The following is a 24,145-nucleotide window of genomic DNA, read 5'->3' on the forward strand; positions in this document are numbered from 1 at the left end:
ACACAAATGTTCATAGCAGCTCTTCACAATAGCCCAAAGTTAGAAACAACCCAAATGTCCGCCAGTGACAAATGGATAGACATTGTGGTATGCGTATACGATGAATGTTGTTCAGTCATAAAAAGGAATGAAGTACGGATACAAGCTACAACGTGGATGAACTTTGAATTATGCCACATGAGAGAAGCCAGACACAAAATGTCACTAATAGTATGTGAAATATCAAATAAGTATATCCATAGAGTCAGAGAGCAGATTGTTGTTTGCCAAAGACTCAGGGAGTGAGAAATGGAGAATGTCTCTTTAGTAGTATAAGGTTTTCTTTTGGAGTGACAAAAATGTTTTGGAACTAGATAGAAGGGGTGGTTGCACAACATTGTGAGTATATTAGATGCCATTGAATCATACACTTTAAAATGTTTAATTTAATATTGCATAAGTTTTACCTCAAAAACTAAAAGAAAATTTTTTGTGTGAAGAATCTATATACAAACCTGTACCATCCCAGAAACACAGAAGGTGCTCAATAATATGAGCACCTTCTTTCTCTTTTACCCCTAATCTGTGCTTAAAACTGTGATAGACATTATCCTTGCCCTCAAAGAGCTTCCCATCTAGTTGGAAAAACAATATTTAAAATGTTAGTGAATAATATAAATATAATTAAGGACTAAATTATATGGTGTTAACTTAGTTTGGGAAGAGAAAAATGAATGAGGACTAGATTAATTGGGGAAGATATCATGAAGAAGATGAAAATTAACCTGGACCATAATATATTGGACAGGGTTGAACAGAAGAAAAGAGGCATTTCAGGTAAGAAGGACAACCTGCACTAGGACACAGGGATTGGAATGTAGCGCAGCCTGTCAGGGTACTCTAAAGAGACTGCCTTGTCTACCTCAGGTGGCACTTTGGTGAGCCATCAGGAATAGAAATGATGGAGTTGAGTTATGTTACAGAGAGCATTCAGAATCTGGGAAGGAGCTTACATTTGATATGGCAAAAAACTGCACCATTTGAGATTTTCGAAGAAGGGAAATGACCTGATACAATTATGGTAACAAAGAATTGATCTGGTACAATGTGCAAAACGGAGTGGCTGAGGCAGGAAGTGAAGTTAGGGGAGCCAGGTAGGAAACCAGAGAAAGACTGAGCTGGATGGGAACACTTGGAAGTGAACAGAGGTAACTAATGTGAGAGATCGTTCAAAGGAAGAATCCACAAGATTTGGAGATAGACTGGGATTGCTAGGGCAAGTTTAATTCTTAAGTAGCAGGAACTTTCATTTTAATTATATTCTGAAGATTTGTGTGGGCTCTGATATAATGACGAAACACTCCACTCTTCTTTCCTAATATACAAAAGTTCTTTTAATAAAACTCTTGATTCCCTTATTTAATATTCATTTATTGACAGTATTTATTGAGCCTTTACTATGTACCCCAACTATGTGCTGATGATTCAGTGGTGGTTCCTGCCTTCATAGAGCTTGTATTCTAGTTGAGGAGACAGAAGTAATCAAGAAAACAGAAGAGTAGATAACATTGCATCAGGTTGTGATATGTGATAAGAAAATAAAATAATTACTATTTTTGATTAATTACCTGAGGGAAACAAATCCTCTTGCTTAAAAACAATGATGGGGTGTAGGGGTGCCAACTTTAAAAGATTATCAGGGGATGCATCTGTGACAAAGTAGCATTTAAGCTGAACCCAAAGAATAAAAAGGAGCCTGCCGTGTTAACAGCCAAGGAAAGAGCATCACAAGCAGTCAGAACAGCAGGTAGCAAAGAAACTGTTCAAGAAACTGAAAAACCAGAATAGCTGGGGCACAGAGTGAGGGGGAAGTGATGTGTGATGCGTGCAGCAGTGGGCAGGGTCCAGATCATGCAGAGCTTGGAGGGCAGGGAAGGGAGTTTTGATTTTATTCTAAATGCAGTGGAGAACCACCGGAGGGTTTTATGTAGGGGAATGATATGGTCCTTTTTGTCATTAGACAGGCCCAGTGCCAGCACTGGTCATTTCAGTCTCGGTCAGGGTTCCAATAGAAATGTGAGAAGGTCCCTTTCTTTTTTACCACCTCTGCTTTGTTAGTGCTTATCTGGTGAGCTGCCCACTCAGCCTACTGCACTTCCCTATGTGAGCAAGTGCTTATATAAACTCGTTTCTTGGCCCTTGATGTAATATAAAAGTAATTATCAGCTAACTTGTCTAGGATATTCAGACCTCTATCCTACGCATATACCTCATCTCAATGGCCTACATAAAATAAAGGAAACAAATAGAGGATTTCTGCTAGATTTTGATGTTCAGTAGAATTCAAACTTAGTTAAGGGCTTAGATGAGTACAGAACTGTCAAATAATCACAGAAGAATATTGGTATGTTTTTTTACTTTCTGTAGAGATTAATTCAGTGGACGATTTTATTTACCTCAATTGAAATTTAAATTTGAGCATACTCTGATGTATCCAGAGTTTTAATTCTTTCCTCCCAGATGCTGAGGCTTTGTCTCTAACTCATATCTAGGGGGGAAGACCTTCACATAACAAAGAAAGTGAGAAGGTTATTTCTAATGGTAAATCTCTTGATGTATTGAGATTCTGCTGCTTCTCAGCTTCATAATCCCTCAGACTTGAAACTGGGTATAGGATTTCTTTGGGGAATGATGAAAATATTCAGCTATTATTAGATAGTAGTAATGGTTGCACAACTTTGTGAATATACCAAAAACCGCTGAGTTGTGTACTTTAAAATGGTGAATTTTATGGTATGTGAATTATATCTCTATAAAATAATGTTTACCAAAAAAAAAGTAGACTCTAATTATTAGCTACAAAACACTAGAATTAAAAAGAATAATTTTTAGCAAATTAAAGCCTGGTTTTCACTGAATTCTGTACTTATAGTTATGGCTTTTAAAAGAGTAGATTTTACTAAAGAGACGTGTATCAGTAAATTATAAGTTGACCATGTAGCTGTATCTCCACAGCCCCGCTTCTTTTCACGCAAAATTTGGGTATTTTAAAACTGATATAGGAAACCATTTGCTTCTATTGTTAGAGTTTGGCTTTATATTTTTGATTATTTGTACTACATTTGTAATTCTTATCCTTTTTTAAATGTTTTTCTTTTCACGCAAAATTTGGGCATTTTAAAACTGATATAGGAAACCATTTGCTTCTATTGTTAGAATTTGGCTTTATATTTTTGATTATTTGTACTACATTTGTAATTCTTATCCTTTTTTAAATGTTCAGTTATCATTCTAATGACTTTCAGGCAATTTTAAATGAGGCTGTGTACATGTATGCAGCATGTATATGTGTGTTTTCTCTAGTAAGCCGCCATCTCTAGATCCCATATTACGATGTGTTAAGTGGTTTAAGTATGTTCTAGAATAATGTAAACAGTACAAATAGATCTCATTTCCCCCCTTTATGATCTCCCTTTCTCCTTCCCCTATCCCCTTCCCACTCTTGGCCTTTCTTGTGTTCTAAAACATAAAATGAGTTTAGAGTGTAAAACCTTAGGTTTAATTCATTCTTTCTATAAGTATTTACTGGGCACCTACTATATGTCAAGGCATTATGCTAAGGTTAAAGATACGGAAACAAAATACCTGGTTTCAGACAAATCAAATGATAAATCTTAGAGCTACTCTAGGAACAGGTTTCAGACAGATCAAATGATAAATCTTAGAGCTACTCTGGGAACAGTTAGGAGAGTGCTTAACCCAGACAAGGTCAGTCAGGCAGGACTTACTTTTACCATCAATATAATTAGAGGGTCAATCTTTGAAACCAAGTCACACCTATTATGCATTTTTAGACAACTGTAACGTGCTTGGCCCATTACACATCCTTTAACTATATAAGAACAGGAAAAAAAAAAATCTTGAGAAAAGCAATGTCTATCCCCAAGATACGTGTATAAGCCAAAAATCATTTTTAAAAAATTGGTGCCATCAATGCTATACTCCACAGATATATATGATCAATTATGTTTCAGTGTAAAATAAGTAAATAAATAAATAAATAAATGTTGGCACAAATGCAAGCAATACACGTGCAAAGACACTGGGTGAGAGTTTGGTTTCTGCTCCTTTGACTGCTTAGCATATTTAAGACCTTTGAAACTATCAGAGCTTCTAGGGGCTTTCTCATAAGTAATATGCTGGCTAGACTAAAAAAACAATACCATCGTGAACTTACAAGAATTCCTGTTCTCATTGGTATTTTTAAAGAAACAAACAAGCTTCTTTACTTTGCATTGCTTTCTACAGGACTGATTTTCAACTGATATGTACAGATACAGCCATATTGATTGTCAAATACTGAAATACACCCTTAGTGGTTGGTAAAGAGCTGCTGTCATAAGCCGTCTGGATGCTCCACCACAGGCTGACCTCTCCCCAGGAACTCTACACCTGCATCTCCTGACAATCCAACCATTAGAAGGTTGCCCCCAGGCATAGCACGGGGCCTTTAGGACCCTTCTTCAGTGCTCTTGCATCCTTACTGATTACTGGTGCCTGGGCCGTCCCCATTGTTTAATAATTTTGAATATCACCCTGACTTTCTGACTGTTTTGAGTAAATCATTACTGTTTTATCAGTGTTTGTGTCCTGCCATCTAGAGTGTCAGATGGCTCTATCTCATCTGCATTGTTTATCTATGTAGAAACAACATTCTGTGGGTTTTTCTTTCCTTTTTTTTTTTTTTCTGAATAAGCCCAGAATACCATCATCCTGTAACTCTAATTGTTTCCTAAACCATACTGCCTTTTTTCTCTATTTTTCTCAGTGTTGACGGTTTGACCTAAGTTCTGTGTTCTCTTATTGTTTCTTTCAGTTCGCTTTGCACCTTATAGGCCTCCAGATATCTCCCTGAAGCCTCTGCTCTTTGAAGTGCCCAGCATCACTACAGAGTCAGTGTTTGTTGGCCGGGATTGGGTTTTCCATGAAATAGATGCTCAGCTTCAAAGTTCAAATGCCAGCGTGAACCAAGGAGTAGTGATTGTGGGAAATATTGGTTTTGGCAAAACGGCCATCATCTCCAGACTGGTGGCCCTCAGCTGCCATGGTACACGGATGAGACAGATTGCCTCAGACAGTCCACATGCCTCCCCCAAACGTATGTATTCCTTTTTAAAGAACTCTCTGCTTTGTTGGCTCTGAAATTTTTTCTGACATTTATTTTAGGTCACATATCCTTTTATTTTCTGATCTGCAAAACCTGACTTGCATGTGAGGACAATTAATTCAGAATTGAGGGAAAGAATGTAGTACTCTGTTTACATCTAACCCACATATCCAGCAGTCACCTAAGCATGACTGAAAAAACCTTTCTTGTAGAATAAATTTATAACTCTTCCCTGCTGGCCATATGGCTGGTCTGTCCTTTGGATAATGACTACAGTGATTGTCTGCTAAGCCATTTGCATCCATCACTGTCACATTTTGCTCAGCCTGTGCTCATTTCTTCTTGCTACATGCCAGCATAGTCTGTTTATGGCCTTCATGTTTTTGCTGTTGACGTCAGTGTTGCACTACTTGGACTTGAGCTTCATCGTGTCCTTGAAGGGTTTCTCCTGTTTCCTTGTTAAAAGGTGCTGAGCTTTCACATGTATTCAGACATCTTTCATCACAAGCAGGGTACAACTTAATGATCACCACCAAGATCTTGTTTATTTTTAAAATACTCATATAGTATTACTATTGCCAGACACTCTCTAAGTAATTTACAGATATCAATTCATCCAGTCCTCTTATCAACTCAGTGAGGTAGTTCTGTTGTTTTCATTTCTCAGGTAAGTAATTTGAGGCTCAGAGAGGTTAATTAAGCATCCCAGATTTTACAGCCAGTAAATGGTGAAATTAAGCAGTCTCGTTTCAAAGGCCGTTCTCTTATCCATTTTGTTATGCCGCCTCTCCTTATTGATGAAACTTACTCAGTTAAAGAAAATAAATGAAAATGTATGAATGTTCTTCCTGTACACACTGTATGTATAAAATCAGTCTGCCTTGTTTCTATTAGTTATAAGAAAACAAAAAAGGGGGCCGGCCCGGTGGCGCACTGCTACAGTGCGCTGCTTGGGAGCGTGGTGGCGCTCCCGCCGAGGGTTCGGATCCCACATACAGACCGGTTCCCGCTCACTGGCTGAGCGAGGTGTGGGCGCAGCACCGGGGGTTGCGATCCCGTTGCCGGTCCCGGTCCGGTGCGGGCGCGACACTGAGGGTTGCGATCTGTTGCCGGACACGAAAAAAGACAAAAAGGAAAAAAAAAAAGAAAACAAAAAAGGGAACTTTTGCCCTGCTAGTCCAAATTAATAATCTAGCCCACCACAAACTTTCAGACTTGAAACACTAGAAATGATTTGTTTAAGATCATCATAGTTACAGGGTCTAGCACAGTGCTAGAAACTTAACAGGAATGACCTGCATACCTTCCAAGCATCTTGGTTTTCGATTGAAATTAATTAGCAGTCTTATATCATTAAGTAGGCAGATTGCCTCTGGTAAACTTATGGATGGCTAACATATGGAAGAAAAACCAATGTCTAGGAAGAAAACTGGTTCAATCAAAATACCTTCTTTACCAAGATTTGGTAAGAATTAATATAGAAGGATTCTTAGGAGAAATACCATGCTTAATTTCTTAAATGAAGCTCTTCTGAGGTAGATTAGCATGGTATTGTGGGAGTCAAGAGTCCAGGGTTTGTGCCTCAATACTCAAATTGAGTATACTTTGTGACCTTGAGAATTTTGCTTTAATTTCTTCAGAGCTCTGTAAAATAAAGAAGTGTGACTAGTTGATTTTTAAGAATTATTTCTGGTGCTAAAATTTTGACTCTAAGAACATGTCTTTATGGTTGAAATTAACTTTCCATACCTGTTCCAGTATTTTCCCTTGAGTGCTTAAGTATCTATCACACCATGCTACTTCTTATCTGCATGGTCCAAGAAGTTAGCTATTTGAGTGTGTCAGAAAGAAAACCAGATAGCTCATAGTCTCTCTGACTCCTCTGCATATCACTGTTGCAGATAACAGAGTGGTAGAATCATGCATGACAGAAGATAAATCCCAAGGGCAAGAAGAGCTGCTTTCTCAGAAAGCAAAGGGTACCTAAGGGTCCCCCATAAGCCTGGGAAAGCAAGAGTTAGTAGAAAACACTTTATGTGCTCCCCAAAGCAGATATTCTTTAAAGGTAGTTCATTAAGTTATTCTCTAATATCTACTGCCTTTTATCTCCTGAGAATCTCCAAAAACACTGGAACACTCCCCATTCTGGGGATAAATATCCTTTGTTGAGACTGTAGATTTGGCCTGATAGTTGACTTTCAAAACTTGAAAGAATCAGGGGAGATAAGAGTATATGGTTATATATCTATCAGAATTACAGAGAACCAGCATTGCCTTATACAAAATAATTTTCGTTGTAATCTTTTGATGTCCAAACTATATTCTACCTCTGCCACCTTAACAGAACAAGTCATCTTTAAAGAAGGGTCAAGAGTAAGTGACTGATATAATGCAAATGATTTTTCAGCACAAATCTGTTATGTATTTGAGCTAGCACTGAAAATTTTACTGGCAGCAACAGAATTTTTTTCATTAATGAATAAGAATGGTGTCTGCTTAATTTTTTAGAGTTTAACTGACATTAAGATTGGATAGGTTTGTTTGGAATCTCGCTGGCTTTCCAAATCTTTGGTCAGTGATGCCAGTGATGTAGTTGTAGAAATAATGAAAATAAATGGAAAATTATTGGAGCTCCCAACTTTTATCTCTGCATCATCTGTCGTGCTTTCTTCTGCCCCTATTTCCTCCATCCTGAGCAGTACTGCTGTGGAAGAAGTATGCAGTTTAGCCCACGGGATTGCATTGCCTGGCTCTGCTTCCCCCACAGACTCAGCCCCATAGCCCGCCCCCTCCTTGTCATTTCCCTGAGAAGGTACACAAAAGCTGTCAAGACAGGCACTAGCCTGTCATCTTGCTTTCTGCCTACTTTCCCGAACCTGACTCCCCCATCAATCTTCACCACCACCACCATGATCATCCACCCACTCCCAACACAAACACACACACACACACACACACACACATACACAGAACAAAAACATTTTGTGAAAATAGACCTGTTGTGTAATTCAGGCATTATTAACTATACATGTACTCAGTACGGTAGTTAGGGAAGCTCTGTGTAATACAAGACTGTATTTCTCTATCACTAAAAGTCTCAGTGTAGTTATTATTTGGATTTGACATTTGCCAACAGCTGCCAGACCCTACACAGCTGTTTAGTGAGTAACCCCTACCCTCCCTATTCTGCTCATTTCTGAAGTCTGTCTTGCCAGTTTGCTGTACACACCAACTACTGCCTACCTATTAACTTTTATTTCTACTGTTCTCTGAATACCAAACAGAAAGTAAGACACTCAGACAAAAAGGAGGGCAGCTTCAAAAGTGAATAGCCAGAAGACAAAGGGTAATTGGACAGTAATTGCCCACAAAATCAAATACCAGATAAAGGCAAAGGGAGTGGAGGCATGGGGTGAACAGCAGAAATAACACAGTGACAATCACTGAACTTTACCTCAACTCAAATTGTCACCATTTCTTTTGGCTCTTTTAACAGCCAACTCTTTATACCTACCCCTCTGCAATTATTCAGGAAAAGTTCTGAATAATCCAGTAACAAAGAAATTTACCCCACCTGTTGGATGGAAGAAATCTAAATTCACTCGTAGTGGTAAGGACTTAGATGAGGACTACATTCCCATTCCTCCTTTTCAATAGCTACTGACCATCAAATAACAACTTCAGATATTTATTTTGGTACTCATTTTTAAATTATAGTTTTACTCATAAATGTCTATAATTTCTAGGTAGAAGGTAAGAATACATTTTTTAAAAAAAGGAACAAATAGAATTTTAAAAATTTATGAACAGCTTTATTGAGCTATACTTCACATACTATACAATTTACCCATTTAAAGTGTTCAGTTCAGTATTTTTAGTATATTCACAGGATTGTATAGCAATCACCATAATCTAATTTTAGAACATTTTTGTCCTCCTAAAAGAAACTCATGCCTATTAGCAGTCTCAATCCCAATTCTTCCCTTAACTCCCTCCCTCCAGCCCTAAGTAACCACTAATGTACTTTCCATCTCCGTGGGTTTTCCTATTCTGGGCATTTTATATAAATAAAATCATAAAATATATGATCTTTTTTGATTGACAACTTTGACTTACATATTACAACATGGATGACCCTTGAAAATATGCTATCAGTATCTCATTTCTTTTTATTGTTGAGTAATAGTTCATTGTATGGATATACCACATTTTATCCATTCATCAGTTAATGGATATTTAGGTTGTTTCCACTTTTTGGCTATTATGAATCATGCTTCCGTGAACATTTGTGTACAAGTTTCTGTGTGGACTTTTGTTTTTGTTTCTCTTGGGTATATACCTAAGAGTGGAATTGCTGGGTCATAGAATAAATGGAATTTAACTAATTTAACTTTAGTTCAGAGTTTTATGGTTATCTGATGCAAATATCTCATGTTTTTAATCCAGATGTGGACGCCAACAGGGAACTGCCACTCACACAGCCACCTTCAGCTCACTCATCTATCACCAGTGGAAGCTGCCCAGGAACTCCAGAAATGCGCAGGCGGCAGGAGGAGGCTATGCGAAGACTAGCCTCGCAGGTACAATAGGATTCCCAAGTTGGGGACATGCTAGTTCCATTTTAACATCAAGGAGGCAAAGGTAGGGAGACCCTTGGCAAAGTGAACAAAAATACTCGTATGTAAAAAAGGTATACTATGAGAATGTGGAGAAAAGTTTCTCTTTATTTGCTGTTTCTAGAAACATACTTTATCATGATGGGATCAGAACCTTAGAACTGGAAAGACACTTAGAAGTAAAGTCCTCTAGTAAACAGATAAGAAAGTTGATACTCAAAGAAGTTATATAGTTTACCCAAGATCACAGTTTAGGTAATCAGTACTTTTGAATTTTCATTCCTAGCTCAAAACTCTTCTTGCTATACTATATACTGTCCGTAATATTTTTATATTTTTTAAAATATATATGTACTGCTATATCTTTTTTCCTTAAAGTTTATACATTATCTATTGCTTCTTATTAAGGATAATGAGAATTGTAGCTCTTTCACTTTCTTTCCTCCTACCATCATCCCTATTCTGTCTCCTTCTTTTTACAGCATCCTGTTCTTGTTTTATGGATGCTATGTATTCTCTTTTCTTTAATAGGCACTGAAAAACTGATTGGAAGCTTGTGTGTGTTGAGAGTTTGACTACAGAGCATTAAGATGATCAGATCCTTATTGGTAATACCCAAAAGTTGGTGTCCATACATTTTGGGTTTTTTGGGTTGTGTGTGTGTGTGTGCGCGCGTGTGTGTGTGTGCGCGCGCGTGCTGTTCGTATTCTCTAGTAAAGAATTCTCCAATCTTCTGCCTGGAGGATATACGAGTATATCCTGGGTGCCAGCATTTTGGAGCTGGGCAGAAGAGGGCTGGGGTTTCACTTTGATATACAAACATATTTAAGCCCCTTGTTTTTAATCCTGCACCTGATCCCTACCTTTCTCTGTGTGTGGTGTTCCTAAATCTAGATTCTCTCTTGTTTGGGTTCTTTAGTGAATATAATTCTCTACCCTGTGGGTATTGGGGGAAGGTAGTCATCAGGCTGGGCAGGGTAGGAATAGAGTATGGGGATCTAACTTCTCCTTATATAAATTTCAAATAAACTCTGTGTTTTCAGCTCCCTTCCTCACCCTCATTTTCCACAGTACCTGGTGCTTCTAATTCCTGTGTTTTTTTGAAGTTTTATGGGTGGTCTGTAATATCATAAGATTCTAATTTCTTCATAGAAATCGAGTTCTGCTCAGAGCCAGAGAAGTAGCATGTTTCCCCCAGCTACGTTATTAATTATACCCACTCATTAGTACACACTCATCTATAAATGAGCTTCTGAAAACAGTCTGAGATTCTCCTTATATTCATTGCTAACTCATTGTAAATTTCAAAGACATCTTTGTTTTTTCCTAAGTATTCTGAGTAAATGGACTCTAGCCTCTTTAGAACAGTTATAATAAATATCTTAGAAATACATGAATGCCGAAGAGCTTCCAGCATCACAGTTATTCACTTATTATTCACATTTATTCAGTTGTTCATATAGAATATACATTTGGAGTACCTGTAATCCAGGACTGAAGAAAAATCAACAAACAAACAGACACAATCCCTGCTGTTATATAGCCCACATTGTCATGGTTGAGAGAAGGACAATAAACGAACAAATAAATATCTAGTATGTCAGATGATGATAAGAGCTAAGAAGATCTGAGAATTAAGTCTTCCCATTTTGTTAGATCTTAGTTCCTCTCTCATTAAGAGAAGTCTCAAGATGTTTATGTTCAATGTTAAATATTGTAAGCAGGAAATTAGTGACTACTTACACTTACTAGAGGAGTGATCACATTTTAAATTTCCTGACTGCGTCTTTCTTAAGCAAAATACAGATAAACCTTTCTGTACCTTTAGTTGGGATATTTTTAAGTTTATTATAAACATTGTGCGAGAAATGGCCCTTTAGGTTAAAATTATCTCAGTAATTGTGCCACACGTTGCAGTGCAGCTACACAAGTTTGTGCTGTAGAAGTGTAGAGCAGAAGTCAGCAATCTTGCTTCTCATCTGCAACAAGCCAGTAAGCAGAAATTATCTTTTAAGTGATGTTTTCAGATCAATTAATGTTTTGATGAAGTAGGCTAATAGATAAAAATTTAAAGTGTCCTTGAAAAACCTCTCAATTGACAAAGTTCTTAGTGTCAATTCTTGTATATCAGTAATTGCAATTGGTATTTCATAGTATTTTTGCTGCTTCCTGTGCTGCTACTTAATTGAAAAGAGTGAAGAGTTTTTGTTACAACTTTAGCAAAATTTCATTTATTGAAGAAACACTTTGCTCTTGAAGTAACAGGTTTTGCTAGGTCAGCATCTCTCAACTGTATCTCCAGTTAACATTGCATATTTCTTCTGAAGAATAATTACAATAGAGGATCACAGAGATCTCATTCAGGGCCTTTCCTGGATATGTGAATTTAACTGTAATAACAGTAGTTTTTCAGGTTTTGAGTCTGCTACCATGTCATCATACATGCAGAATTTACAGGACAAGGAGAGGCTGGTTTCCATTTCCTGAGGACTTAATGTGTGTTGGGAGGTCACTACTGTTTATGTTATGTTTTTTACCTCATTTCTTCATTCTGACTATAACTCTATGAGGTAATCATTATTATCTCCATTTTACAGGTGAGGAAATTGTGACTTCAGTGATTGATTAATTTTTCCAAGATCATACTGTTAATAAATAGCAGAGCTAGGATTCAGAGCCAGTATTCACCCCTGTGAGGAGAATACTACTATTTTCCCCATTCTGCAGACAGGGAAACAGAGGATCTGAGTTAAATAACTTGCCCAAGAAACAAACTAGTACCTGACCGAGACAAGATTTAAACTGAGGCAGCCAGGTAGACTGCAGAGTCTGTGCTTTTACCCACTACACTATGCTGCCTGTCTAGTATGACAAGGATTTTTGTTTAGTGTTCTTTTGGAAAATCTATCAGTCATTGAATGTGTCTTCAAAGCAAGAAAATTATAATAATGGTGCAATTTTCAGTCATTTTGCTGACCTAAAATTCTTCCAAAAAAGGCTTTTATGCAACTTGAAGTTCCTGTCACATTAGGCAAGTTGTCACTGGCTTAGTCCATAGATTAAGAAGCTAATACATCTGAAATTAGCTAGTTAGAGAAACCAGCTAATTTTAAGAAATGTCAGAGAGACACAAAATGCAAACTTTTTTCCAAGGAAATCTGTGTAAGAAAAAAAAATCAAATGTCACCCTTGCCAAGAGACTAGTTATGTACCGTAAGGGGTGATGTCAAATAATCATGGTTCCTGATATTATTACTGCTACTCTTAAAACAGTCAGCTGAAGAAAGTAATCTTTTCAGCAGTCATGTAATATTGAGCTTAACAATACTATGGAGACATAAGCCACATGACATACACACACACAGAAGGCAAAAAACAGTGAAGTATAAGATTTGACTTGTGTTGCATTGGCTATTTTTGAAAAGATTTGATTTAGGAGAAATGAGATCCAAACTAAACAACAACCTATAGATGATGTTTTATAAAATTTGTCTAAGGCTTTTCTACTCTAAAAATTAGCATTTTAGCTTTGTAGTCACACCCAGATTTAATCTACATTCAGAATACTGAATATAGGAAAACAACACTGTTGTTTGTCAATTTCAGTGTTTTTTTTATCTGCCTCTTCCACTAGAATGGGTCAGTGTTTAAATGTTCACCACTATATCCCAGCTCCTAGCACAATACCTGGCACGTAAATATTTGTTACATGAATGAAGAAATTCTAGTGTATTCTCTATTTTAAGCCTGAGTAATCTTTCTAAAACATATATTTGTTTTTGCTACTTAAAACCAGCAAATGGCTTCTCTTTGCCCTTGCATGTAATCTAAATTCCCTTTTAAAATACAGCATGAACTGTAATGAAAGGGCCTTTGCTTTTGCATATCTAGCCTAGGACTAGGTATTTGGGGTCGGATAATTCTTTTTGTGTAGGGTTTGGGTGGGGGGCAGGTATTATCCTGTGTAATATAGGATGTTTAGAAGTATTTTTGGCCTCTATCCACTAGTAGTAACACTTCCTCAACCCCAATTATAACTCCAAAAATATCTGCAAACATTGCCAAACTTTCCCTGGGGAGCAAATCCACTCCCGGTTAAAAGCCCCTGTTCTGCCTTATGTCCTGCTATTCCCTACTCACACTGTAGTCACACTGAAATTAATTTTAATTCCTTGAAAATGCGAAGCTGCGTCTTGCTTTAGGGCCTTTGCACATACTGTTTATTTCTGCCTGGAACATTACCACATCCTGGTTCACTTCTCATCTTCTTCATACTTCAGCTTAAATATTGCTTTTTACAATAAGTCACCTCTGGCTGTCCCAAGTAACCTTAAGGTGCCCCAGCTATGTGTTTCCACAGCACTCTATATTTCCTCTCTCATAGTGCCTGTCACACTATTATTATTATTTGTTTAATTGCCTCTCTTTCCTGCTAAACCATCAAGGGCAAACAGGGGTCATATCTATATGCTTATCATTATCTCCAGAACCTAGCACAGTGCCTGGCATACAGTGGAGGTTTAATTAATATTTGTGAATGAGTATAAATGTCACTATTTTCCATTAGGAAATCTTGGGGCATTCAATTGACTGCTTATTCATAGTACTGATTCCCAACCAACTTATTAGGTCAGATCAGAATCAGATTCAAGAATGATTCCTGGTAGAGATTCTGGAATTCTCCCAGTCCTCTGCAACAGAGATTTATAAATTGTGGGTTAAATGCACTTGGCTATTCATATTGTGCTACACCTACTTCTCTAGGAATTCCAAATGGACTAAGTAAGTTAGTCACTTTTCTTTAAACTTTGTATTTGGTATTGGCCATAACCTCTGTCTGAAGTAATCAGTAATCTATAATTGAATAGTAATAATCTATAGGATACAGCTATTTAGCTCTAGAATTATAACAAAGGTAAACATTACCCTGAGCTCTGCTACATGTATTTGGGTCTAATTCTGAACTTTCTATTCTGTTCCACTAATTTATTAGTCTATTCACACACCAGTACCACACTGTTTTGGTTAGAGAGGCTTTATAGTATGTTTCAGTGTCTGATAGTTAGAGCTCTGTTGTTTCTTTAGTTGTAGCAGAGAGAAAATCCTCACAACATAGCCCAAAAGCACAGACAACAAAAGCAAAAATGGACAAATGGGATGGCATCAAACTAAAAAGCTTCTGCACAGCAAAGGAAACAATTAACAAAGTAAAGAGACAGTCCATGGAATGGGAGAAAATATTTGCAAGCAAGTTAATATCCAAAATATATAATGAACTCAAACAACTCAAAAGCAAGAAAATACAATTTAAAAATGGGCAAAGGACCTGGACAGGCATTTCTCAAAAGAAAACATACAAATGGACAACAGGTACATGATAAAATGTTCAGCATCACTAAACACTGGGGAAATGCAAATTAAAACCCCACATTGAGATAACACCTCATACCTCTTAGAATGGCTTTTATCAAAAAAATGAAAGATAACCAACGTTGGTGAGGATTTGGAGAAAAAGGAACTCTTGTACATTGTTAGTGATGATGTAAATTAGTACAGCCATTATGGAAAATGGTATGGAGGTTCCTCAAAAAACTAAAAATAAAACTACCATATGATCTAATAATCCCACTTCTGGGTATATATCTAAAGGAATCAAAATCAGTATGTTGAAGGGACATCTACACTCTCATGTTAATGGCTGGCACAGAAAGACAAATACTACATGATCTCACTTATAGGTGGAATCTAAAAAAGTTGAGCTCATAGAAGTAGAGAGTAAAATGGTGATTACCAGAGGCTATGGGGTGGAAGGCAATGGGGAGTGGTTGATCAAAGGGTACAAAGTTTCAAATTGATAGGAGAAGTAAGTTTTGAGATCCATTGCACAGCAGGGTGACTATAATAATAATGTATATTTCAAAATAAGAGTAAATTTCAAATGTATCACCATGAAAAATGATAGATAAGCAAGGTGATGGATATGTTAATTAGCTTGATTTAATATTCCACATTGTGTGTGTGTGTATATATAAAAACATCACATTGTACCCCATAAATGTATACAACTATGATTTGTCAATCAAGAATATTTATAATAAAAATCTCTCACTTGTCAAGTTTTAGCATAGTGTCAAAGAAGAATATCCACAATTACCTGGAAAGGTTATTAAAATATCCTTCTCTTCTCCAAATATATTGGGATACTTCAAAAGTTCATGGAGAGATAGATTTAAAAGATAATATGAATCTTTCTATGAACTTTTTAAGTACCCTTTGTGTGTCTGTGTGTGTGTGTGTGTTTGTCAAGAGGTGGGAGGGGGGAGATATGCAGAAATATACATAGGTGTTTATAAGTTAATACAGGGGGTCTTCAAAAAGTTCATGGAAAATGTACATAGGTGAAATATACATAGGTGTTTATAAGTTAATACAGGGGGTCTTCAAAAAGTTCATGGAAAATGTGTACTATGAAAAAACTATGCATGGATTTCAAAGTTTCTTTACACTAAAATAAACTATCTTGTTACAAGGTGTCTGAACAGGATCTAGTTGAGGCACTAAGAAGCATAAGATACTAGTTTCAAAAGAGCCCCTATCAGAGCAACATGAATTCTGCTAAAATTGAAGCAAGAAAAAAACATCAAATTTATGCTTTACGAAAAATTTATTGAGACAATGCCCCCAAAGAAATTAGTTTACAAATGGATAACTTCTTTTAAGAAGGGACAAGATGGTGTTGAAGATGAAAGTCACAGCTGCAGACCATCCACATCCATTTGTGATGGAAAGATTCATCTTGTTCGTGTCCTAATTGAGGAGGACTGACAATTAACAGGAGAAACAATAGCCAACACTGTAGACATCACAGTTGGTTCAGCTTACAGTATTCTGACTGAAACTTTACAGTTGAGAAAACTTTTCACTGGGGGGGTGCCAAAACTGTTGCACCCCGATCAGCTGCAGACATGAGCAGAACTTTCAGTGGAGATTTTAGACAAGTGGAATCAAGATCCTGAAGCATTTCTTTGAAGAATGGTAACAGAAGATGAAACATCAGTGCTGAAGACAAAGCACAATCAAAGCAGTGACTACCAAGAGGTGGAAGTGGTCCAGTCAAAACAAAAGCAGATTGGTCAAGAGCAAAGGTTATAGCAATGATTGGGGGGATGCTCAAGGCATTTTGCTTGTGGGGCCGAAGAACAATAACATGTGCTTATTATGAGAGAGTTTGGACAAAGGTAACCAACAGTTTAGCAGAAAAACGCCCAGGAAATCTCCACCAGCGAGTCCTCCACCACTGTCTCTCATCAAACAAGGGCAATTTTGTGAGAGTTTCAATGGGAAATCATCAGGCAGTCCTGATTTGGCTCCTTCTGGCTTATTTTTGTTTCCTAATCTTAAAAAAAAAAAACTAAAGCATCTCCCCCGAGGTATATATTAACTGCAAAGGGAAAGATAGGAACTTTACAGTGGAGAAACCTGGCACAACCTTAACCTTAATCAGGTAGTCAAGACCAACATCACAAGTAACAAAACATGCCAACATCATGAACCCTGTGATATAATCCACTAAGAAGGACACAACGTTGTGTTTGTGGTATTCTTGCAAAAAAAAAAAGTCTGTTAAATAATGAGAAAACATCAGACATTGAGAGACATTCAACAAAATAACTGATGAATAACCTTCAAAAATGTCAAGGTCATGGAAGACAGAGATGGAGGATCTCTTACAGACTACAGGAGACTAAGGAGAAATCATTAAATGCAAGATAGGGTCCTGGATAAAATCCTGGAACAGGAAAACAGCATTGTGGAAAAACTGTAAGATTTCAATAATGTTTTTAGGTAATAGTGTTGTGTCAGTGTTAATATCCTGATTTTGATAATTATGCTATGGTTATATAAGATGTTAATAAGAGAAGCTGGGTGAAGAATAAGTGGAAACTCTGTGTACTACTTTTGCAACATTTCTGTAAGTCTAAAATTAGTTCACAGTAAAAAGTTAAAAAATAAATATAAGTCCTACTGCAAAAAAAAAAAAAAAAGGATAGAGCTCCCAGCTGGAAAATTACTGAGACAGAACTCAAGCCTAGAAGCTATTCTTGGCTTCCAGTCCCCAGAGTAAAGATTAGAGTCAGAATTGAGGGACAAGAGAAAGTAGTTATTTACAGAGAGCCTCTAGGTCCCTAGAAATATTAAAAAACAAACTTTAACCTAAGAGTTGGAAGGATTGTGCTGATTAGGAAATTAAGCAGGTGGTGGTCAGGGAGAAGTTCACAAAAGGAGCGATGAAAAGGAGACACAGAGTGAGAGTGTGAGAACAGGTCTGAGGGAAGGGCAATTGCAGCATTAGAATTTAAATGATACAAATGCCAGTCATTATATTAATTAGATTTTTATGACCAAATGAATTACAGATATTCAAAGCTGCCTTTTCTTTATATGAGATTAGGTTAGTCCTGTCACAGATTATTCATTTGTCCATAGGAAATGGTCTATGGACAATGATGGCCTGAAACTTTTTTTTTGAAACATAGATTATACATATTTCGGGGGTATAGAATTGAATATCAATACCTGTGTATACTATGTGATGATCAAATTAGGATTATATTCATCATTATAAAATGTAATCATTCTTTGTGACCCTTTATCAGTTTCTCACTAACTCCCACCCCTTTCCCACTTCTAGTAACCACAGTTCTTTTCTCTCCTTTTGAAAGTTCAATGTATTATTATGATTATTCCTACTTTCTTTCTTTCTTTTTTATTTATTTGTTTATTTTTTAGCTCCCATTTATGAGTGAGGACATGTGTTATTTCTCTTTCCACGCCTGGCTTATTTCATTTAACATAATTTTCTCCAAGTTCATCCATGTTGCTGCAAATGGCAGAATTTCGTTCTTTTTTATGGCAGAGTAGTATTCTATTGTGTATATATACAACATTTTCCTTATCCAGTTATCTGTCAATGGACATTTACATTGGTTCCATATCTTGGCTATTGTAAATAGAGCTGCAGTAAACATGGGAGTGAAGGTATCCCTTTGACATGATAATTTCCATTCCTTTGGATACACTCAGCAGTGGATTGCTGGATTGTATAAGGCCTGGGACTTTTAACACAAGCTTGACAGATTTGCTGCCAAACAATCCCTTTGATGAGGTTTATGATTAGTTTTATCATTTCTTGGATACAGCATTAAATCAGATTTTATATACAGGGCTATGCTGACCTCCAGTCTTGTCTCTATAGCCTACAAGCCTGTCCTTTTATTTCTTTCCCTCACAGGAGTAACCTAAAATTTACTTGCTGTCTTTGAGAATTATTGCAACTCTGGTCATATCTGGTATATTTCAGGTAGAATTGTTTTAGTAAAAAGTTTAGGGATTTAGCATAGGGAAAACTTGAAATGGAAAAAAATTATAAAGATGGCCGGCCCGGTGGCGCACTGAATAGTGCGCCGCTCGGGAAGCGCGGCGGCGCTCCCGCCCGAGGGTTCGGATCCCACATACAGACCAGTTCCCGCTCACTGGCTGAGTCATTTCTTGGATACAGCATTAAATCAGATTTTATATACAGGGCTATGCTGACCTCCAGTCTTGTCTCTATAGCCTACAAGCCTGTCCTTTTATTTCTTTCCCTCACAGGAGTAACCTAAAATTTACTTGCTGTCTTTGAGAATTATTGCAACTCTGGTCATATCTGGTATATTTCAGGTAGAATTGTTTTAGTAAAAAGTTTAGGGATTTAGCATAGGGAAAACTTGAAATGGAAAAAAATTATAAAGATATAGCTAAAACCAAAATTTAGAGAAGTCACTTACAGAGAAGAATTCACCAAGGAGAAAGGTTTTTTTACCTGCTGATTTATTTTGGGGTAGACTAATTCTGAACCATTTCCAAGAAACTGTAATAATAGTGGGTGGGCATGATGACCTACTCAAAGCTATAGGGAGCAATCTAATACCTGTCACTGAGCACTGGTACAATGAGAGACCGAAGGAAAAAAAATCTACATTTCCAGGCTTGTTTCCTACTTTTATATGTAGGAAAAGATGTATATAATATCAGTAGACAATTTTGGGAAGTACCAAATGTTTTGACAGATTATATGCACATATACATACTACGTAGCTACTTTGAAATGTCTAGTGAATAACCTATTTTGAGCCATAGTGCCAATCTCATGACGGATGTTGAATGGTTTTTCTACCTGAATTCTGCAAAGGAATGGAGACTTTATATTTGGAATGCCAACAGTATTTAAAAATAAAAGAGAGGCAGCCACAGAAGGTGCATCCTTAGCATTGACCTTTGTTAGATGAAACCTCAGCCAAGAGCACAGATGATTTTTAATGAAAGCAGTAAAAGAACCCTTTTTCTAAATTTCAGAATTTTTGTCTTTAAAATGATATCCAATTACTTTAGGTAAAAGGTAATTTATAGCTGATTAGCTCAGCAGTGCTTAGCCTCAACATGTGGAATCAATTGAAGTGAAATATGGTGACAGTTCATATTGATTAAATGGTTTGCTGTTTGCTGTTTATCAAGTGGAGATTTGTATCCATGTATATGTAGCCACTGACAGTCACTGTTCGTTGGGAGAACAGATCAGTTGCTGACAGGTTTCCTCTTTGGATTTCTTACACTGTGTTTAGGATAGGTAATAAAGCAATGACCAACCTAAAGAAGAATGGAGATTTTTAAAATACATTTGACCCTTGAACAGCACAAGTTTGAACTGTGTGGGTCCACTTATATGCAGATCTTTTTCAGTAAATACATTGGAAAATTTTTGGTTAGGTGTGTCATGAAGGCTATTAGTAGTTACATACTTAAATATTTATGTAGTAGTTAAATAGTTAAGTTTTTAAAGAGTCAAAAGTTATACACGGATTTTGGACTGCACGGTAGGCATCCGTAACCTTCTCGTTGTTCAAGGGTCGACTGTACAACCTCTGGTTTCCAGTTTCTCTGTTGTGCTCAGACTTCATTGCCTCACTCACTAGCAATGTCTATCTTCAGCTTTATGTATTTGGTAACATTTCCTGTATTGTTCAGTTTGGGTTTTTATTTGTTTCTTTTTGTTTTTCAGTTGTTTTTTAAAAATTTGACATTTCTAGCATGTGCTAAAGACCTAGGATAACCATACCTGTAGATTAGGAGTCATTTCAAAGCAGAACTCTTTAGTAGATAATTGTTCTCTGAGAGGTGACTGAAGAGCTGGAATCCTAATAGTATATCCATGAATGCCTCTAGGACAAATCTGAGATGCCTGTAGGTACAACACTAGTAACTGAAAAGTCAGAGTATACAGAACCCTTGTCGAAGATGAGGAGGACAAGGATGATAATGGTGACATCAGCTGACATTACTGCACATTTACTATGTGCTGAGCACCATGCCAGGTATTTCCATACATTCATGCTGAATCTCCCATTCCAGTTTCATATTTTCTATGCAACCGCATCACTTTTCTGGGTAGTACTGAGCCATAAGAGTGGTCTAAATTTAAAATCACCCTTTGCACTTGCCCTTAGGCAAAGAAAACAACCAGAAGATATAGAGTGACCTCTATGCAAATTCAAACAAACAGAAAACCAGAGCCTAAAACTCCAGGTTCTAGGTAGACAGTTCAGACCCTATATGATATTAACACTCATAAATTCTCTAGATTCTTCAAATTTAAGACTTGCATCTAGCAAAAATTTCCTACTTCTTCCTTTTATCTAATTCTAGTGGTCTATTTCTCTCTTGCTGCATAGTTACTCAGAAAATATTTAATGATAGTTTTTAAATTGAATTATTTTATTTCTTTTAAAGCTTAGTTTATAATATAACTATTTTTTAATGATGTAAGTATATGCATTTTATGTGTTTGTTGAGACTAACATGATTTTTCTCTGATTATTTTCTTCCTAATGCTTTGTTACAAGGAATTAGACTTTTTTCTATACTGCTCCATGCTGAATGAATGTTAGCAATATTAATGTAAATCTTTATGCTTAGGCTCGCTTCCTATTTCTTATAATCCAAAGGGAAAACTCAATTTTTATTTTTAAGTTTTAATTCTGGGTTATATTATATGTATACAATAGAAATATTATATCAAATTTCCGATTTTTCACAAGTCAGGCAATTCTTGATTTAGCAGCTTTTATTTTTACTTAAAAAAGTTGAGGAATAGTGAGACAAAAGACAGTGTTAGAGAATGATCATGTAATAACCATAGGTCAGGCAATTCTTGATTTAGCAGCTTTTATTTTTACTTTAAAAAGTTGAGGAATAGTGAGACAAAAGACAGTGTTAGAGAATGATCATGTAATAACCATAGCTTTAGCTCTTGCTACTGATTAGCCTATTTTCATTTTCGTCTTTCTTGTGTAGGTGGTTGCCTATCACTATTGCCAAGCAGATAATGCCTATACCTGCTTGGTGCCAGAATTTGTCCACAATGTTGCTGCTCTGCTCTGCCGCTCCCCTCAGCTGACTGCCTATCGGGAGCAGCTTCTTCGGGAGCCTCACCTACAGAGCATGCTGAGCCTTCGGTCCTGTGTTCAAGACCCTATGGCCTCCTTCCGGAGGGGAGTCCTGGAGCCCCTGGAGAATCTCCACAAAGGTACAAGTGAGATCTAAAGGAGGTGAAAGGTGGAGGTTTTGGAGCCCAGGATCACCTGGGTTATGCTATAGAAATGATTATTTTTATCACAGTGCCAAAACTAAATGTTTCATAGCTGATGTCCTGCAGGATACAGTTAATAGATAAAAGCTTTTACTTGGGGGGAAAAAGAATTCCTGCAGGAACTGCTACTTCCCCTTTCTTTATAAAAATTCTCATTCTCATTTCCAAATATAATGCATTTTTCTTGTACTAAAGAAAGTAGAGCTTCCAGTCCTTTTCCAGTTCTTTATGTGGAGTTCAAATAAATCAGTAAAATTGTGGCTCCATCTCAGTGTTGTGGAATTCCTATAGTTAGAAACCTCCCAGTCTTTATGTAATATCTTTTATTACCCCATCAGTTCAGGTAAAGTGGAATGGTATACATGGTTGCACAATCCTGTGTATATACTATAAATCACTTAATTGTATACTTTAAAGGGTATTTAAAAGGTATAAGGATATTTTATGGTACATAAATTATATCTCAGGAAAGCTTTTATTTTTTAAAAGTGAAAAAAAAATTAAATGGAATCCATCTCTTGCTCATTGCTCTTGCCTTTCCTCCCCTTGTCCTCTATTTCTCTTGTCAGCTGCAGCCTAAGTGCAACCATCTCCTTAAAGATGGTGCATGCCTTTGTAAGTCTCTCTGCCCTATACCCACAACAATGTTTTGTCAATGCTGGAAGCCACAGAAAAGGACTTGAATTAACCATGAGATTCCTGAGCAATCCTGTTTATTCGTGAGAGACTTAATATACCCTTTTCAAGGGTTTCAGGGTACTCATAAGAAAAAGTGATTACAATTTCCATTCTCCTATCCATGATCTTCAGTGATTTCAGCTTCCACACTGGTTACTTGGATATCAAAATTTTTCTTTCTTCTCAACTCTAATGACCTCTGTTTCTACCTCTGCCACCTATTAACTTGACCATACCCTAGACCTTTTTAAACCTTGGAATTTCTTCACAAGTATTTTAAAGCATGTTTCTTGTACACTCAAAGCAGTCTCTAAATCCTATTCTTCCTTCATGATGTTTCTCACACTCATTCGTCTAAAATTTGTTCTCACTTTATCATCCCAAGGGCTATTCAACTGCCCATGACATCGTGTTTGTATTACTACCCCTTCCTGATCTTCTCTGATTATCTGGTTTAGTACTCCTTTCGCATCATAACACACTTAGAAAATTATAAAAATTTATATAGCTTACTAGGATAAAAATTCATGACTCCTCCTCATGTCCCAACATCACTGGCCTTAAGGCTATAGCAGTCCCAGGCCCCAGATGCCATGAGGACAGAAGAGATTCATTTTAAAACACACCTTTAACCCGTTCATGGCATACCTGGTGGGGAAGCTCTGCCCCAGTCTCTCCAGTCTTCTAGACTTTATGTCCTGCTTCCAGATAAAGCTTCATAAAATATTGCTCTGATCACTTAATTTCCCAATTCAGAAAGCACTGATTCTTTATTGCCTACTGAATTAACTTCCAGCTCCTTAGTCTAGCATTCAGGGTATTTGATGGCCTGGATCCAACCTATATTCCAGTCTTATTTTGCTCACTTTTATCCCTATGAACCCTGTGTTTACACGTAAATTAAAATATACAGTAGTCCAGGCCGGCCCGTGGCTCACTCGGTAGAGTGCGGTGCTGATAACACCAAGGCCACAGGTTCAGATCCTATATGGGGATGGCCGGTTTGCTCACTGGCTGAGC

The 24,145-nt window shown here is 37.0% G+C and overlaps 1 protein-coding gene across 1 annotated transcript in view; it reads left to right on the forward strand.

Moving 5' to 3' along the window:
• TANC2 (tetratricopeptide repeat, ankyrin repeat and coiled-coil containing 2) overlaps window positions 1-24,145 on the forward strand; it is a 210,897-nt gene that overhangs the window by 99,911 nt on the left and 86,841 nt on the right. Inside the window, exons 5-7 of the mRNA XM_008571133.1 lie at window positions 4,856-5,137; window positions 9,593-9,726; window positions 22,153-22,384. Of these exons, the coding sequence (XP_008569355.1) occupies window positions 4,856-5,137; window positions 9,593-9,726; window positions 22,153-22,384 (648 nt within the window). The remainder of the gene's footprint in view (window positions 1-4,855; window positions 5,138-9,592; window positions 9,727-22,152; window positions 22,385-24,145) is intronic.

The sequence above is a fragment of the Galeopterus variegatus genome, unplaced genomic scaffold, assembly GCF_000696425.1.
Source record: "Galeopterus variegatus unplaced genomic scaffold, G_variegatus-3.0.2 Scaffold663, whole genome shotgun sequence".
Taxonomy (NCBI): domain Eukaryota; kingdom Metazoa; phylum Chordata; class Mammalia; order Dermoptera; family Cynocephalidae; genus Galeopterus; species Galeopterus variegatus.